The 17300-nt window shown below is 43.4% G+C and overlaps 2 protein-coding genes across 5 annotated transcripts in view; one reads left to right on the forward strand and one right to left on the reverse strand.

Moving 5' to 3' along the window:
• The window catches only part of CLK3 (CDC like kinase 3), a 26259-nt gene extending 23799 nt beyond the window's left edge, over positions 1-2460 (reverse strand). For 2 of the 4 annotated variants that reach the window (XM_060755520.2, XM_067471342.1), the window contains exon 1: positions 2267-2460. The gene's annotated coding sequence lies outside the window, so the exon portion shown is untranslated. The remainder of the gene's footprint in view (positions 1-2266) is intronic. The other 2 variants (XM_060755518.2, XM_067471341.1) reach the window with 1 other exon arrangement.
• Positions 1-17158, forward strand: part of LOC137097623 (uncharacterized) — a 17272-nt gene extending 114 nt beyond the window's left edge. The window contains exons 2-9 of the mRNA XM_067471470.1: positions 2142-2560; positions 8253-8400; positions 8821-8879; positions 10518-10669; positions 13114-13396; positions 14655-14749; positions 14919-15027; positions 17090-17158. Of these exons, the coding sequence (XP_067327571.1) occupies positions 2142-2560; positions 8253-8400; positions 8821-8879; positions 10518-10669; positions 13114-13396; positions 14655-14749; positions 14919-15027; positions 17090-17158 (1334 nt within the window). The remainder of the gene's footprint in view (positions 1-2141; positions 2561-8252; positions 8401-8820; positions 8880-10517; positions 10670-13113; positions 13397-14654; positions 14750-14918; positions 15028-17089) is intronic.
• Positions 17159-17300: the final 142 nt, after the last annotated feature.

Here is a 17300-nt window from a genome sequence, read left to right on the forward strand (position 1 = left end):
TGTTTTGGTCTTCAACTCCCAGAAATCCTAACAGCTGGGAGTTGAAGGCCAAAACATCTGGGGACCCATAGGTTGAGAACCAGCTCGTAAACTGGCTGGGATTTCTGGGAGTCGTAGGCCAAAAACACCTGGGGACACACAGGTTGAGAACCACTGCTTTAAGGTCTCATACACCCAAAACAAATAGGAGGAAGGATGAATGAATGCACTTCTTCAATAGCAACATCCAGGGCTGTCACTCTGGAAATGTTTTGCTCATCTAAAATACAGACTGAAAGTGCCTTAGCCAAGTACAATACCACAAAAAGGAATCATGCCAGTCTGTCTGGTTTTACAGCCTGATAGTTAAGCGTCAGCCTTTTCAGTCTATCAGGGCTGAGCTGGAGAGAACACATTGGTTAATCAGTGGCCCAACATCCTGCTGCACGGCCTTTGTCTTTGGCTGGAGCTACACTGCCATATAATCCAGTTTCTGAATCCAGATCATCTGCTTTGAATTAGATTATATGAGTCTACACTGCCATATAACAATATTAAAAGCAGTAGTAGTAGTAGTAGTAATAACTTTATTTATACCCCGCCACCATTTCCCCGAAGGGACTTGGGGCAGCTTACATGAGGCCAAGCCCGTCAAAGACAAATACAACAATACATCCACAAACAAGCAAGCAAATAAACAATATAAATAATACAATTGAACATATAAGCAACAACACACAAAGATTTAAAAACATTATGGCAGGGCCAGATGTAAATTAAAATTTTAAAACCCTGAGCGTGTACAGAATAGGGTATGTCTAGGCAGGAGGGTTTAAAAGTGATATGGGGGGGTCAATCCAACGGATAGATAAAGTGCGTAATATTTATAAAACAAAGTAGTTAAAAGCAGATCATTTGGATTCAGAAACTAAATTATATGCCAATATAGATGGGGCCTTTGTTTCTGTTTCTCTGTCTGCTTCCTTTATTTTGCTTTCCACATTTGCTGGGATTAGAGCAGGCATGGACAACTTCAGCTCTCCAGGTGTTTTGGACTGCCTGCCAGCTGTTAGGAATTCTGGGAGTTGAAGTTCAAAACACCTGGAGGGCCCAAATTTGCCCATTCCTGGGTTAGAGGCACAGGACCTATGGAATTATGGAAGTTATTAAAGGAATTATGGGAGTTGAAGTCCAAAACACCTGGAGTTTGTCTATTCCTGCTTTAGATTCCTGTTACTTGCCTTGAGTACCTATATCTAGAGACAAAGGCATGGGGGGATATTTATTCATTTTATTGTCAAGGGCTTTCATGGCCGGAATCACTGGGTTGCTGTAAGTTTTTCGGGCTATATGGCCATATTCCAGCAGCATTATCTCCTGACATTTCTCCTGCGTCTATGGCAGGCATCCTCAGAGGTTGTGAGGTTTGTTGTAAACTAGGAAAGTTTCTGAGTGATGGCCACTCCTTGTGTCGTGAGACGTTTTGTTGCCAAATTTGGTGTGATTTCGTTCGTTGGTTCTTTTGTTTTTAAGGTACTCATTATGCACAGAGCAGTTTTATATAGATAGATTATATTTATATTAAATATCATATTAGCATAAAAATAAAGTGAATAAATAAACATCATTGGGTTGCTGTAAGTTTTTTGGGCTTTCTGGGCATACTACAGCAGCATTCTCTCCTGACGTTTCGCCCACATCTATGTGAGGCATCCTCATAGCCTCAGGCCCTTTCCTTTTCACCCTCAGCCGCTTAAGTGGCTGAGGGGGAAAAGGAAGGGGCCTGAGGCTATGAGGATACCTGCCATAGATGTGGGCGAAACGTCAGGAGAGAATGCTACCGTCACATGTCCATACAGCCCAGAAAACTTACAGCAACCCAGAGATTCCGGCCATGAAAGCCTTCCTTCGAGAACACAATAAATATTACCCAGGAGGGTCTGAACCCAAGGCCTCAAGCGCGGAAGAAATCGTCCATTGAATAGCCAAGCTCAAATCCCACGAGAGCTGCCCCCAAATCTCGCGACAGTAGCGCGAGGGAGCAGCTGTGGGCCGCCCCCAAGGGATTGGCGGGAGGGCCCGGAGGGGGCGGGCCTAGCTCGGTTTCCCTCCTATCAGGGGTTAGGCCCCGCCCACAGGGACTCCTCTCACTGTCTTCGCAGGCTCGGCCTTGTCGACTAGGCCCGGCGAGGCCCAACTGGCCGTTTTACCCTTCCCGCCCTCGGCGCCCCGTTCCCCAACGTTAACCGGCAGCAGACGCCGAAGCCAAAGCCCGCAGGCCGCTCACCGCGCTCTCGTTCTCCTCCGCTCCCCTCCGAGGCTTCCTTCGACTGCGACGGACGACAGGCAACACCTCGCGCAGGCGCAGTCGGCGCTCTTCCCTGAGCTGAGGGGGAGGGAGAGACGAGTCGGCGACGCGCGTGCTAGAGCGGCCGACGTCTCGCTCTTTCCCCAGCCCTCTCGCTCTCGCTCTCTTTCCAACTCTGCGGTCGTGGAGGACTGCGGCAAAGGAGTGGGCGGGGCCGTGACGTCACAAGCGTCAAAGAGGATGCGCCCTCACTGGGTTTCGCAGACACTTCCGGTTCGAAGGCAGGAAGGAGGAAACCAGAGTCACATTAAGTAATAATACTAATAATAAATAATATGTAAATTAATAATAATAATAATAAATAGTATGTATAAATATAATATTACACTAATTAATGAATAGTAAAATTAAATAAATAATAATAATAAAAATAGTATGAATAAATATAATATTACACTAATAAATGAAAAATAAAATTAAATACATAATAATATTAATTAATATAATAATTAATTAAGTCACAATAATGTCGTTATATACAGTATTAATAATACTAATAATAAGTAATGTGTAAATTAATAATAATAAATAATATGAATAAATATAATATTACACTAATGAATAATAAAATTAAATACATAATAATATTAATTAATATAATAATTAATTAAGTCACAATAATGTCGTTATATACAGTATTAATAATACTAATAATAAGTAATGTGTAAATTAATAATAATAAATAGTATGAATAAATATAATATTACACTAATGAATAATAAAATTAAATACATAATAATAATATAATAAATCACAATAATGGCGTTATATACAGTATTAATAATAGTAATAATAAATAGTATGAATAAATATAATATTACACTAATAAATGAATAATAAAATTAAATAATAATAATATTATAATAATTAAGTCACAATAATTGCGTTATATACAGTATTAATAATACTAATAAATAATATGAATAAATATAATATTACACTAATAAAGGAATAATAAAATTAAATAATAATAATTGATATACTAATAATTAAATCACAGTAATGGCATTATGTACAGTATTAATAATACTAATAATAAATAATATGAATAAATATAATATTACACTAATAAAGGAATAATAAAATTAAATAATAAAAATAAATATTAAAAATATAATAATAATTAAGTCACAGTAATGGTGTTATATACAGTATTAATAATACTACTAATAAATAATATGTAAATTAATAATAAATAATATGAATAAATGTTATATTACACTAATAAATGAATAATAAAATTTAATAATAATAAATAATATAAATAACAATATGAATAATAAATATAATAATAAATTCAATCACAATAATGGTGTTATATACAGTATTAATAATACTACTAATAAATAATATGTGAATTAATAATGAATAATATGAATAAATATAATATTACACTAATAAATGAATAATAAAATTAAATAATAATAATAATAATATTTAATATGAATACTAATTAATATAATTAATTAAGTCACAATAATGGTGTTATATACAGTATTAATACTACTAATAAATAATATGTAAATTAATAATAATAAATAGTATGAATTAATATAATATTACACTAATAAATGAATAATATAATATAATTTTTTTGGTTGTGTCAGGAGCAACCTGAGAAACTGCAAGTTGCTTCTGGTATGAGAGAATTGGCCGTCTGCAAGGACATTGCCCAGGGGTCGCCCGGATGATTTGATGTTTTTATCATCCTTGTGGGAGGCTTCTCTCATGTCCCCTCATGAGGAGCTGGAGCTGATAGAGGGAGCTCATCCGTCTCTCCCCAGATTCGAACCTGCGACCTGTCAGTCTTCAGTCCTGCTGGCACAGGGTTTTAACCCACTGCACCACCGGGGGGCTCCTATAATTTAATAAATAATATAAATAATACATATTATTATTAATACTATAATAATTAATATAAATAATCATAAAGAAATAATAATAGCAATATTAAATTAATTACAAGAAAGCATTTGACTCACTGCCACATATTTGCGATCATCAAATGTCTGGATGTCATCGGGGTGTGTGAAAATATTAGCAAGTTTACTGAAAATGCAATGAAACTACCCCGCTCCTCGAACCACCAACCTTTCAGTCAGCAAGTTCAGCAACTCAGCAGTTTAACCCGCTGCGCCACTAGGGAGCCCTGTAGTGGTATAGCCTTGTCAGTGTAGACTCATATAATCCAGTTCAAAGCAGATGGTGTGGATTATCTGCTTTGATAATCCAGTAAAGTAAAGGTAAATGTTCCCCCTGACATTAAGTCCAGTCGTGTCCATCTCTGAGACTCTAGTGCTCATCTCCATTTCTAAGCCAAAGAGCCGGCATTGCCCATAGACGCCTCCAAGGTCATGTGGCCAGCATGACTGCATAGAGTGCCATTACCTTCCTGCAGTAGCAGTACCTATTGACCCCACATTTGCACGTTTTCGAACTGCTTGGTTGGCAGAAGCTGGGACTAACAGCGGGAGCTAATACTACTCCCCGGATTCGAACCTGCGACCTTTTGGTCAGCAAGTTCAGCACTTTAACCCACTGTGTCACTGGGGGCTCCTCATAATCTGGATTATATGGCAATGTAGAAGGGGCCTTAGGCAAAGAAGGCTAAAGACCTTGAGAAACTACAAATCCTATAATCCAATAACATTGAGCCAGAACTGTTCGACTGATGTCAAACTGAAAATGCACCTGGCATTTCTGGACGGTCTCCCATCCAAAGACTGACCAGCCCTGGCCCTGCTTAGCTTCCAAAATCAGATGGGATCTGGTGCCTTTTAAAGGTGTGTTGGTCCTATTCTACATTTGGTGTTGGGACCCCGTAGTGTCTTATTGTTGGCCTTCTTCCTCTCCCTGGTGGCCCTTCCCTATTCTCTCTACAATGGGCCAGAAGAAGCCAGTGTGAAGAGAGGCGTGTTGCGGCCACGGTTTCCATAGCAGCTGCCCTGTGTTCGTTGGCAAAGCTGGCACGCTGGAACAGAAGCAAGCCGGACCCATTGAAAAGCCTTTCTTACAGCATTCGGGACTTGGAGTTATAGTACACGTTTCTCAGCAGGTATCTGACTTTCTCATTTCTTTAGCACGCTTCAACCTCCACAGAGTAGTCTCCATTGCAGAATTAATGCGGTTTGACGCCACTTGTACTGCTATGACTCAAGGCTATGGAATCCTGGGAGGTACTGTTTGAAAGAGAAGGATAACGACCTTACAAAACTACAACTCGTAAGATTCCATATCTTATTTATTTACTTAAGCGATCCCTCGTAATCCGAGGATGATGGTCCTCCAAGTGTAGTGTCCTGGCGGTGGATCCGTAGGTGACTGTGGAGCCCAATCCTTGATCTGCATGTTCTGCATGGTTTCCAGGTGGAAGGCGGTCCCGGTTGGGGTTGGCTTGACGCACCTTCCTCTTGGCACGTTCCTCTCTTTCGCCCTCCATTCGTGCCTCTTCAAATTCTACAGCACTGCTGGTCACAGCTGACCTCCAGCTGGAACACTCAAGGGCCAGGGCTTCCCAGTTCTCGGTGTCTATGCCAGAGTTTTTAAGGTTGGCTTTGAGCCCATCTTTAAATCTCTTTTCCTGCCCACCAACATTCCATTTTCCGTTCTTGAGTTCGGAGTAGAGCAACTACTTTGGGAGACGGTGGTCGGGCATCCGGACAATGTGGCCGGTCCAGTGAAGTCAATGGCGGAGGACCATCATTTCAGTGCTGGTGGTTTTTGCTTCTTCCAGCACGCTGACATTTCCCCGCTTGTCTGCCCAAGAGATTTGCAGAATTTTTCAGAGGCAACACTGATGGAATCGTTCCAGGAGTTGCACGTGACGTCTGTAGACAGTCCACGTCTCACAGGCATATAGCAGGGTTGGGAGGACAATCGCTTTATAAACAAGCCCCTTGGTCTCCCTACGGATGTCCCGGTACTCAAACACTCTCTGCTTCATTTGGGAAAATGCTGCACTCGCAGAGCTCAGGTGGTGTTGTATTTCAGTATCAATGTTGACATCTGTAGACCGTCCATGTCTCGCAAGTGTATAGCAGGGTTGGGAGGACAATGGCTTTATAAACAAGTACATTGGTCTCCCTACGGATGTCCTGGTCCTCCAACACTCTCTGCTTCATTCATAAGAATGCTGCACTCACAGAGCTCAGGCGGTGTTGTATTTCAGTGTCAATGTTGACTTTTGTGGAGAGGGGGCTGCCAAGGGAGTTGAAATGGTCAACATTTTCTAATGTTATACCATTAAGCTGTATCTGGCATTGGAAAGAGGTTGGCTGGTGACTGCTGGAAGAGCACTTAGGTTTTCTCAATGTTCAATAAGAAGCCAAGCTTCTCGTATGCTTCTACAAAGGTGTTTAGAGTGGCTTGTAGATCTTCTTCTGAATGCGCACAGATGACATTGTCATCAGCATATTGAAGTTCTATAACAGATGTTGTAACCTTGGTTTTGGCTTTCAGTCTGCTGAGGTTAAATAGCTTGCCATCTGTCTGATAGATGATTTCCACTCTGGTGCACTCCATATCATTGTGCAGTGAAAGTGACATTGAATTGCATTAATTCTACCATATAGAGGGACTATGGATAGAGTTGCAATGCTGGTTAGTGTTTCTGTGTTCTGCATCCTGCCTTTAAAGCAACAATGAGGTGGGAGTCAAGCTTGCAATGGCAACATTCACAGTTGCTTTTAACAGACAAGGGTTCTTTCTCCCACCGTGGACATTATTCCACAGGAATATACACACTCCACGTACATCACTGCCAATAGAACCTCTGAAGCTGCCAGCCACAGATGCAGGTGAAACGTCAGGAGAGAATGCTGTTGAAACATAGTCATGCAGCCCAAAAAGTCTCACAGCAACACAAGATAAAAGTAATATAGAAAGTCATGAAGAATAGATACAATTTATTAAAGAGTTTGGTATGAAAGCTATTGCTGGTTTGGTCTTGAACTTATGAGGGTTTGAGCCTGCGGAAGTGTGGAAAGGTTCTTTTTAAAGGGGGGGGGAATCATATATTTGGGTTGTTGTAGGTTTTTTCGGGCTATATGGCCATGTTCTAGAGGCATTCTCTCCTGACGTTTTGCCTGCATCTATGGCAAGCATCCTCAAAGGTTGTGAGGTCCTCACAACCTCTGAGGATGCTTGCCATAGATGCAGGCGAAACGTCAGGAGAGAATGCCTCCAGAACATGGCCTTATCGCCCGAAAAAACCTACAACAACCCAGTGATTCCGACCATGAAAGACTTTAAAAGGGGGGGGGGTCATATATTTGGGTTGTTGTAGGTTTTTTTCGGGCTATATTGCCATGTTCTAGAGGCATTCTCTCCTGACGTTTTGCCTGCATCTATGGCAAGCATCCTCAAATGTTGTGAGGTCCTCACTACCTCTGAGGATGCTTGCCATAGATGCAGGCGAAACGTCAGGAGAGAATGCCTCCAGAACATGGCCTTATCGCCCGAAAAAACCTACAACAACCCAGTGATTCCGGCCATGAAAGACTTTAAAAGGGGGGGGGGGTCATATATTTGGGTTGTTGTAGGTTTTTTTCGGGCTATATTGCCATGTTCTAGAGGCATTCTCTCCTGACGTTTTGCCTGTATCTATGATAAGCATCCTCAAAGGTTGTGAGGTCCTCACAACCTCTGAGGATGCTTGCCATAGATGCAGGCGAAACGTCAGGAGAGAATGCCTCCAGAACATGGCCTTATCGCCCGAAAAAACCTACAACAACCCAGCAATTCCGGCCATGAAAGACTTCGACAATAAATCATATATTTATTTCTGGGCCCTTGGTGAACTATAAATCTATGGGGTGGGGGGTATCCTACTCGACAACATGAGCTTCTATTACTTGTAAGACGTGTTCTTAGCTTTCAAAGCACAATGATTTCTTTTCCTTCCTAGATTCAGAGGGACTGCTACGTCTCGCTCCCAAGATCTATCCCGATTCAGAAGCATCCTGAAATGTTACTCCAAAGGGGATTTATGGGGTTGCCTTCCTGGTCTGGACACCGACATTCCCAACATGGTGCCATTGAAATGGGGGATTCAGGTCTGCTTAGTAATGATATAGAAAACTGTTGTTGTTATTTGTCAGGAGTCAATTTCTGACTGCATGAAGACATCATAAATTCCCTCCGTGACATCCTGACTGAATCATCCTGGCTGACTCAATTCTCCCTCTGCGACATTTTGAAGCCTGCAGAGGGCACTGGAAACCTTGTATTGGAACTTGTGAAGCAACAAGTTCTAATAAGGAAACTGAGAAGAGGGAGGAGATGGACAAGAAAGGTGTATAAAAGGACATGATGGTGGGAAAAAGTCAGTAGTGTCTTTCTTTGCTGCAGAGATACAAGCAATATATCTATTTCATAGCAGAACCGGCTTGTGAGTGGTTATTTAATATTGCTATATAGATCCTACAGTCTTACATTATTATTTTACCATTTCTCTCCATGTTTGTCTGCTACAGAAATGAAGAGGAAAGAGAAGAGCCGGGGTCTTCCTCCAAATCTTCCCTTTCCATCAAAGGTAACCGCAACAATAGTTGTCCAAAAGTTTTTCCTTTCAGGGGGATTATGCATATCTATATAAATGTAATGTTCGTTTTGACACCAAATTTGGACACAATACATCTGTCAGGCCAACGAGTGACCATCACTCATAAAAACATTGAAAAACATAGTGTAAGCGACTTAAAACAAAAACATATTACAGTGCATGTGCATAACCACACAAATACACATATACACAAATATATACACACACCTATTATGTACATAGAGCCCCTGGTGGCACAGTGGGTTAAAGCACTGAGCTGCTGAGCTTGTTGACCGAAAGGTCGCAGGTTTGATTCCGGGGAGAGACGTGAGCTTTCACTGTCAGTCCTAGCTTCTGTCAACCTAGCAGTTTGAAAACATGCAAATGTGAGTAGATCAATAGGTACAACTCCAGTGGGAAGGTAAGGGCGCTCCATGCAGTCATGCCAGCCACATGGCCTTGGAGGTGTCTGTGGACAACGCTGGCTCTTTCGCTTAGAAACAGAGTCCCAGATTCGGACACGACTGGACTTAATGTCAGGGGATAACCTTTACCTTTACATTTACCTATTATACACATATATGAAAACACAAAACACATATACACAGACTGGGCCACAGCAACATGAGGCAGGGGACGGCTAGTGTGTATGTGTGTGTGTGTGTAAATGCTCTGTGCATAATGAGTACCTTAAAAACAAAAGAACCAATGAACAAAATCACACCAAATTTGGCAAGAAAACTTCTCACAACACAAGGAGTGACCATCATTCAAAAAATTATGATTTTGTCATTTGGGAGTTGTAGTTGCTGGGATTTATAGTTCACCTACAATCCAAGAGCATTCTGAATTCCACCAACGATGGAATTGAACCAAACCTGGCACACAGATCTCCCATGACCAACAGAACATACTGGAAGGATTTAGTGGGCATTGACCTTGAGTTTGGGAGTTGTAGTTCACCTACATCCAGAGAGCACTGTGGACTGAAACAATCATGGATCTGGACCAAACTTGGCACAAGCACTCAATACGTCCAAATATGAACAAAGGTGGAGTTTGGGGAAAATAGATCTTGACATTTGGGAGTTGTAGTCACTGGGATTCACAGGTCACCTACAATCAAAGAGCGTTCTGACCCCCATGAATGGCAGAATCGGGGCAAACTTCCCACACAGAACCCCCATGACCAACAGAAAATACTTAAGGCCATCCAGTCCAACTCTCTTCACCAGGGCAAGAAAACGTAATCAAAGCCCTCCTAACGAAGAGCCATCCAGCCATCGATATAGATAGATATATATGATTCACAGACACACACAGATGTAGTATCCTAGATTTGAAAGGGACCCCTAAAGAAGGACAATTATATGTTGCCTGTTCCAGGGTGGGCAATTCATTGCTACTTCATAGCTGTCATTTTGCTACTGTTATGAATTGTCATGTAAATATCTGATATACAGGATGTATGTATTTTCATTGGTTGGACCAAATTTGGCACAAATTATATATGTGCGCAAAATTAGCAGACACATTCGAGGATCAATCCCTTTCCGATCAATGCCACAGGGAATCCCATTTGTGGCATCCTTCCATGTGAAATCATCTTTCTTTTTGCCTTTGGATCAGGTAGTTGTCAATGGGACCCCAAGTTCCTTGAAGTTTACCAGCTCAAGAAACCCAATGCATGGATATAGTTGGTGTTTTCGTCAATCCAGATGCCCTCAAAGAGCCCAATCCACGAGTCCCCTGTTTGGCATTCACTCCAAAGACAGTGGAATGTAAGTTTGGCAGAATCCTATTAATATATTCTCAGGCCCTGATCATATAATGCAGTTAATAGTACTTACAAGGTCATGCTCACAAGTGTTTTGGGACCAGCATGGAGTGGTCTTGATGGAGCTCCTAGCAAAAGGATCCCATGATCACCGGGGCAGACTAGGCTTCACTGCTGTGGAAATGGTGAGAGGCCATCCAAACCAAGAGGCAATGTGGCATGCTCCCCAAAGGTGCCCTCAACCTTCTGCAAGGCAATGCACCCATTCACAACTCACCTGTGGCCCAAATGGAATAAGCATACTCCTCTGGCTTTGGAATTCTCCCGCATCCCCCTTATCCCTCCGACCTCGCACCATCGGGCTTCCACCTCTTTCCAACAGTAAAGTTACTTTTGAAGGGCAAGCGTTTCTCTGATGGTGAGACTCTGATTTCTGAAGTCACAACGTGGTTTTTGGAGCAACCTGTCGACTTCTACAAATTAGGTGTTGACAGTTGCTTAAAAGGATGGGAGAAGTGTATGTCCTTAGGTGGTGGCACCCATGGAGAGAGGAAAGACTCAGGACTGGGCCAAGTTGCATTGCTCTCAGCCCACAGGAAGTGGGTCACGGGAAATCTGGTCGCCTTAGTGGATGATCTCTGCAGAGAGCTCAGCAGGGGGAGGAGTGTGTCCCTGTTGGTTCTGCTGGACCTCTCAGCAGCCTTCGATACCATTGACCAAGGTATCCTTCTGGGGCGCCTTGTGGGGATGGGTCTTGGGGGTCCTGTTCTGCATTGGCTCCAGTCCTTCCTGGAGGGTCGTTCCCAGAAGGTGTTGCTGGGAGACTCCTGCTTGGTCCCAAAGCCATTGTCCTGTGAGGTCCCGCAGGGCTCGGTATTGTCCCCCATTTTGTTTAACATCCACATGAAGCCACTGCGTGAGATCATCTGGAGTTTTGGAGTTCTATGCCATCTGTACGCAGATGACGCCCAACTCTATCACTCCTTTCCACCAGATGCTAAGGAGGCTATCCAAGTCCTGAACCGGTGCCTGGCCGCTGTGATGGTTTGGATGAGGGCGAGCACATTGAAGTTGAATCCAGGCAAGACAGAGGTCCTCCTGGTCAGTCGCAAGGCCGAACAGGGTATAGGGTCGCAACCTGTGCTGGACAGGGTCACACTCCCCTTGAAGGCACAGGTTCGCAGCTTGGGAGTTCTCCTGGATTTATCACTGAGCCTGGAATCCCAGGTTGCAGCGGTGGCCAGGGGAGCATTCACACAATTAAAACTTGTATGCCAGCTGCACCCATACCTTGGGAAGCCAGACTTGGCCACGGTGGTACACGCTCTCGTTACATCTAGGATAGACTACTGCAACGCACTCTACATGGGGTTGCCTTTGAAGACTGCTCGGAAGCTTCAAATAGTCCAATGAGAGGCAGCCAGGTTAATAAGTGGGGCGGCATACAGGGAGCACACCACTCCCATGTTACGCCACCTCCACTGGCTGCCAGTTTGATACCGGGTACAATTCAAAGTGCTGGATTTGGCTTATAAAGCCCTAAATGGCCCCGGCCCAAATTATCTGTCCGAACGCATCTCCCCCTATGAACCATCGCAGAGATTAAGGTCCTCCAGGGAGGCCCTGCTTTCCATCCCGCGATTGTCACAGGCGCTATTGGTGGGGACGAGAGACAGGGCCTTCTCAGTGATTGCTCCCCAGCTATGGAACTCTCTTCCTGGTGAGATCAGGTCGGCCCGCTCCCTCCTCTCCTTCATAAGGATGGTCAAAACTTGGCTGTGGGACCAAGCTTTCAGGACAGGCCAATAAAGCAGCAATAGGAAAGATGACCAGGCCAATTAGACTTGACATAGATGACTAGAATCATAGAATCATAGAGTTGGAAGAGACCTCATGGGCCATACAGTCCAACCCCATTCTGCCAAGAAGCAGGAATATTGCATTCAAAGCACCCCTGACAGATGGCCATCCAGCCTCTGTTTAAAAGAAGGAGCCTCCACCACACTCCGGGGCAGAGAGTTCCACTGCTGAACGGCTTTCACTGTCAGGAAGTTCTTCCTCATGTTCAGATGGACTAGGACCGACTAGGATGGTTTTAAGTGGTGTATTTTAATATTTTGATAAATGTTTCTTTAATGTTTATGTATTGTATGTGAATCTGTGTCCTGGCATTGAATGTTTGCCGTAGATAAGCTGTGCTCCGCCCTGAGCACATTTATTTATTTCAAATGCTTTAAATAAATAAATAAATCTTTAAGGTATGCCCTTCATATACATATTTTGCATATAGTTTGTACATACTTTGACTATTATATATTTCTATGTATGGAAGAAGTACAGATTTAAAATATTATTTCTTTGCATGTATTGTTGCCATTTGCTTGAGAGTCCCAGTGGCTCAATTTCTGGTTTATTGAGAGTCTGCTGTATATTGTTGATTCATGCCAGAGATTTGATAAACGATGCAGAGGACCATAGGCAACTTCTCAGCCGAAGTGTCAGAAGGAGGCATTCTCTATCCCGTTTCCCAAACGGCGATGCAAGAAAACACAGTCCTTTGCAGCCCTTGGCTAGAAGGCGATGGAGCGGATCAGGGCCAGACTTGCGTCGACCCTTCAGAGAAGAGGGCCAAAGAGAATCGGAAATGGGAGCAGCACTTTGGAGCAGAGAACGAAATTTGGAGGTGGAACTCAACATGATGCAGTTTGAGCTGTTCTCCCTCAAACAGAAGGTAATGAGGGAATGCTCCAGAACTCGGGCGATGACACTGGGATGCATCTCCACCAGTGGCTCTCAACCTTCCTCATGCCGCGACCCCTAAACGCAGTCCCCCATGTTGTGGTGACCCCCAACCATCACATTATTTCCGTTGCTACTTCAGAACTGTCATTTTGCTACTGTTGTGAATTGCAATGTAAATATCTGATATGCAGGATGTGTTTTCATTCACTGGACCACATTTGGCACAAATACCTGATACACCCAAATTTGAATACAGGTGGAGTTGCAGGCAGGATTGAATTTGTCATTTGGGAGTTGTAGTTGTTGAGATTTATAGTTCACCTACATCAAAGAGCATTCTGAACTCCACCAACGATGGAACTGAACCAAACTTGGCACACAGCTCTCCCATGACCAACAGAAAATACTGGAAGGGTTTGGTGGGCATTGACTTTGAGTTTTGGAGTTGTAGTTCACCTACATCAAGAGAGCACTGTGGACTCAAGCAATGATGGATCTAGACCAGACTTGGCACGAATACTCAATACTCAATATGCCCAAATGTGAACACTATATATATATAAGGTCAGACTCATACAATCTGGTTCAAAGCAGATAATGTGAATAATTTGTTACGATAATCTGAGCTATATCGTAGTGTAGAAGGGGCCTGTATTGCAATGGTCGAAGCCAGCCTGGGTTGGAGTGGGTGTCCAGCCATTGTGTAGCCTGTTGTCGACTTTTGCAACCCGAAAGACAGTTGCATCTGTCAAGTAGGAAAATAAGGTACCACCTTGTGTGGGAGGCTAAATTAACTAATTTATGAGGCCATAAAGAAAAGACTCCGGGGAATGTGGAATGCGGAAGAACTTCATCGGTGTCGCTGGTGGACGATGAAAGCAGCAGCTCCCCTGTCGGCCAGAAAAACGTTAAATAGCCTCTGTGTATTGTCTGTATATGTTGTTTGTCAAACTGGCATTGAATATTTGCCATATATGTGTATACTGTAATCCGCCCTGAGTCCCCTGCGGGGTGAGAAGGGCGGAATATAAAAACTGCAAATAAATAAAATAAATAAATGGTAACCATCTGCCTATCTAAGTCCTCAATGAGGACTACAAGCTTGTGCAGGATTGGCACAAAGGGCAGAATGCTCAGGGGCAGGCAATGCCCTCGTTCCCCTTCCACTACCCTTTGCCTTCCTCCAGTGTTAAGCTTCACAAAGTGCTTCCCAAACCTGCCCTGATCCCTCACCTTTTCCGCAGCAGATGGAGAACTCCTTGGCTCACCTGGAAAAGGAAAAGAAATGGCTGGAGACGAGTTTCCTGGAAAACCGGAAGCAAGAAGGAGACTTGGATGAGAAGTGAGCAGGGTCTCTCTAGATGCCGAACCTCCAATGTCCCTATCACTCCGCGATCTGACTCCTTTAGAGATGATCAATCATATCAATTAGTAGTAACAGTTTTTCTGTAATCAAATGGTAGGTAGATGAAGGGATCTCCCTCATAGATCCATTTGCCTGCCTTTTGTAGGATCCTTAATGTGGAAATGGAGTTGGAGAAAACTAAGACTTATTTAGGTCAAAGGAACCAGAAATCCTTGCCAGAAGCATCCACAGAATCCAGCCACAATGGAGTTGCGGTAAGAAAAGTCTAAACACCCCGTTATTTGCATGTATTTTGGTGCCAAAACATGGACTCTGTTTAAGTTGCAGTTATAGAGCATTGTAGAAAATGTTAGGGATTAGGCCTGGTCAATCCACGGTTCTAAATGGCTCTAAAGTACTTGCAAAACTAAAGTTCTGGTGGTGAAAATTTCAGAACTCTAACAAAACTTTCCAAAATTTAATTATTATTTCATTATTGGTGATTTTTATGATAGAACCAATTAAGGAACTGCCATTTATAATGAAATTTTGAGAGTTTTGTTAGAGTTCTGAAATTTTCACCACCAGAACTTTAGTTTTGTAAGCACTTTAGAACCATTTAGATCCATGCATTGCCCAGGCCTATTAGGGATGCATAAGTGCAAATATAACATTTTTGCAGTTATGCATCCCTAACATTTTCTGCATTGCTCCATATCTTGTTTTGATTATTATTATTATTATTTTCCCAGGACTGGAACTCAAAACAGCCCAAAGCCTTAAAAACGATACAATTTAAAAACCTACAACATATAAATACTAATGTATTGTTGAAAGCTTTCATGGCTGGAATCACTGGGTGGTTGTGAGTTTTCTGGGCTGTCTGGCCATGTTCCAGAAGCATTCTCTCCTGACATTTCACCCACATCTATGGCAAGCATTCCCAGAGGTTGTGAGATCTGTTGGAAACTAGGAAAATTGGATTTATATATCTATGGAAGGTCCAGAGTGGGAGAAAGAACTCCTGTCTGTTGGAGCCAGGTGTGAATGTTTTGATTGGACACCTTAATTAGCAGCAGTTTCAAGGTCTGGCTTCTTACTTATTAGCTAATCACCTCCCAACAAAGGATTCCCCCAGGTGGCAAGAAGCCAGATCTTGAAACTGCTGGGCCATTTAATGCTAATAAAGGTGGGCAATTGAAACATATCTCCAACAGACAAGACTTTTTCTGAAGTCCAGGAGGGAGGGCGCTGATCTAAGCCCTAAATGACTCCGGCCCAATTTACCTGTCCGAACGTATCCTCCCCTATGAACCATCAAGATTGCTAAGATTGTCTGGACGGGCCCTGCTCTCGATCCCACCGGCCTCACAGGCACGGCTGGTGTGGATGAGAGACAGGGCCTTCTCGGTGGTGGCCCCTCGACTCTGGAACTCCCTTCCACTGGAGATCAGAACTGCCCCTTCTATCTTGACGTTCAGGAAACAGGTGAAAACTTTGGGGATTGGTTTCGACGAATGAGCCATGATCCTGTGATATGGATGGATGACAATGAATAATGATTTTTGATGACGACTGACTACTGTAATTATATGATTGTATTTTGCTATTTTAATGTTTTAGTGTGATTTAGAATATGATGTTTTAATGACTGTCTGAAATATTGATGTTGGAAACCGGCCTAAGTCCCTCGAACGGAGGTGAGAAGACCGGTATACAAAACTGCTAAATAAATAAATAAATAAATTTCATTGGGGAGGGAGTTCCATAGTTGAGGAGCCACCACTGAGAAGGCCCCTATTGCACCTGCGAGGGAGGTGGGACCGAGAGCAGGGCCTACCTGAATGATCTTAATCCCTGAGATGGTTCATAGAAGGAGATACATTCGGACAGGTCAGCTAGGCTGGAACCGTTTAAGGCTTTATAGGCCAAAGCCAGCACTTTGAATTGTGGTCGGTAGCAGAGTGGCAGCCAGTGGAGCTGGCGTGACGGGGGTTGTATGCGCCCTGCATGCCGTGCTGGTGAGCAACCTGACTGCCGCCTGTTGGACCAATTGGAGCTTCTGAACAGTCTTCAAAGGCAACCCCACATAGAGAGCATTGTAGTAGTCTATTCAGGATGTAACCAGAGCGTGGACTACTGTGTCCAAGTCTGATTTCCCAAGGTATGGGCAAAACTGGTGCAAAAGCTCTTCTGGCCACCGCCGAAACCTGAGGTTCCAGGCTCAGCGATGAGTCCAGCACAGGCCATAACCCTGTACCCTGTTTGGCCTTGCAACTGACCAGAAGGACCTCTGTCTTGTCTGGATTCAAATTCAATTTGTTTGCCCTCATCCAGACCGTCACAGCTGCCAAGCACCGCCTCAGGACCTGGACAGCCTCCATAACAATAGGTGGAAAAGAATAGTCGAGTTGAACATCATCTGTATTGTCGAAGGCTTTCATGGCTGGAATCACTAGGTTTTTGTGGGATTTTTTGGGTCGCAATCTGTGCTCAACGGGGTCACACTCCGCCTGAGGGTGCAGGTCCGTAGCTTGGGGGTCCTCCT

The sequence above is a fragment of the Anolis sagrei genome, chromosome 9, assembly GCF_037176765.1.
Source record: "Anolis sagrei isolate rAnoSag1 chromosome 9, rAnoSag1.mat, whole genome shotgun sequence".
In the NCBI taxonomy this organism is placed as follows: Eukaryota; Metazoa; Chordata; class Lepidosauria; order Squamata; family Dactyloidae; genus Anolis; species Anolis sagrei.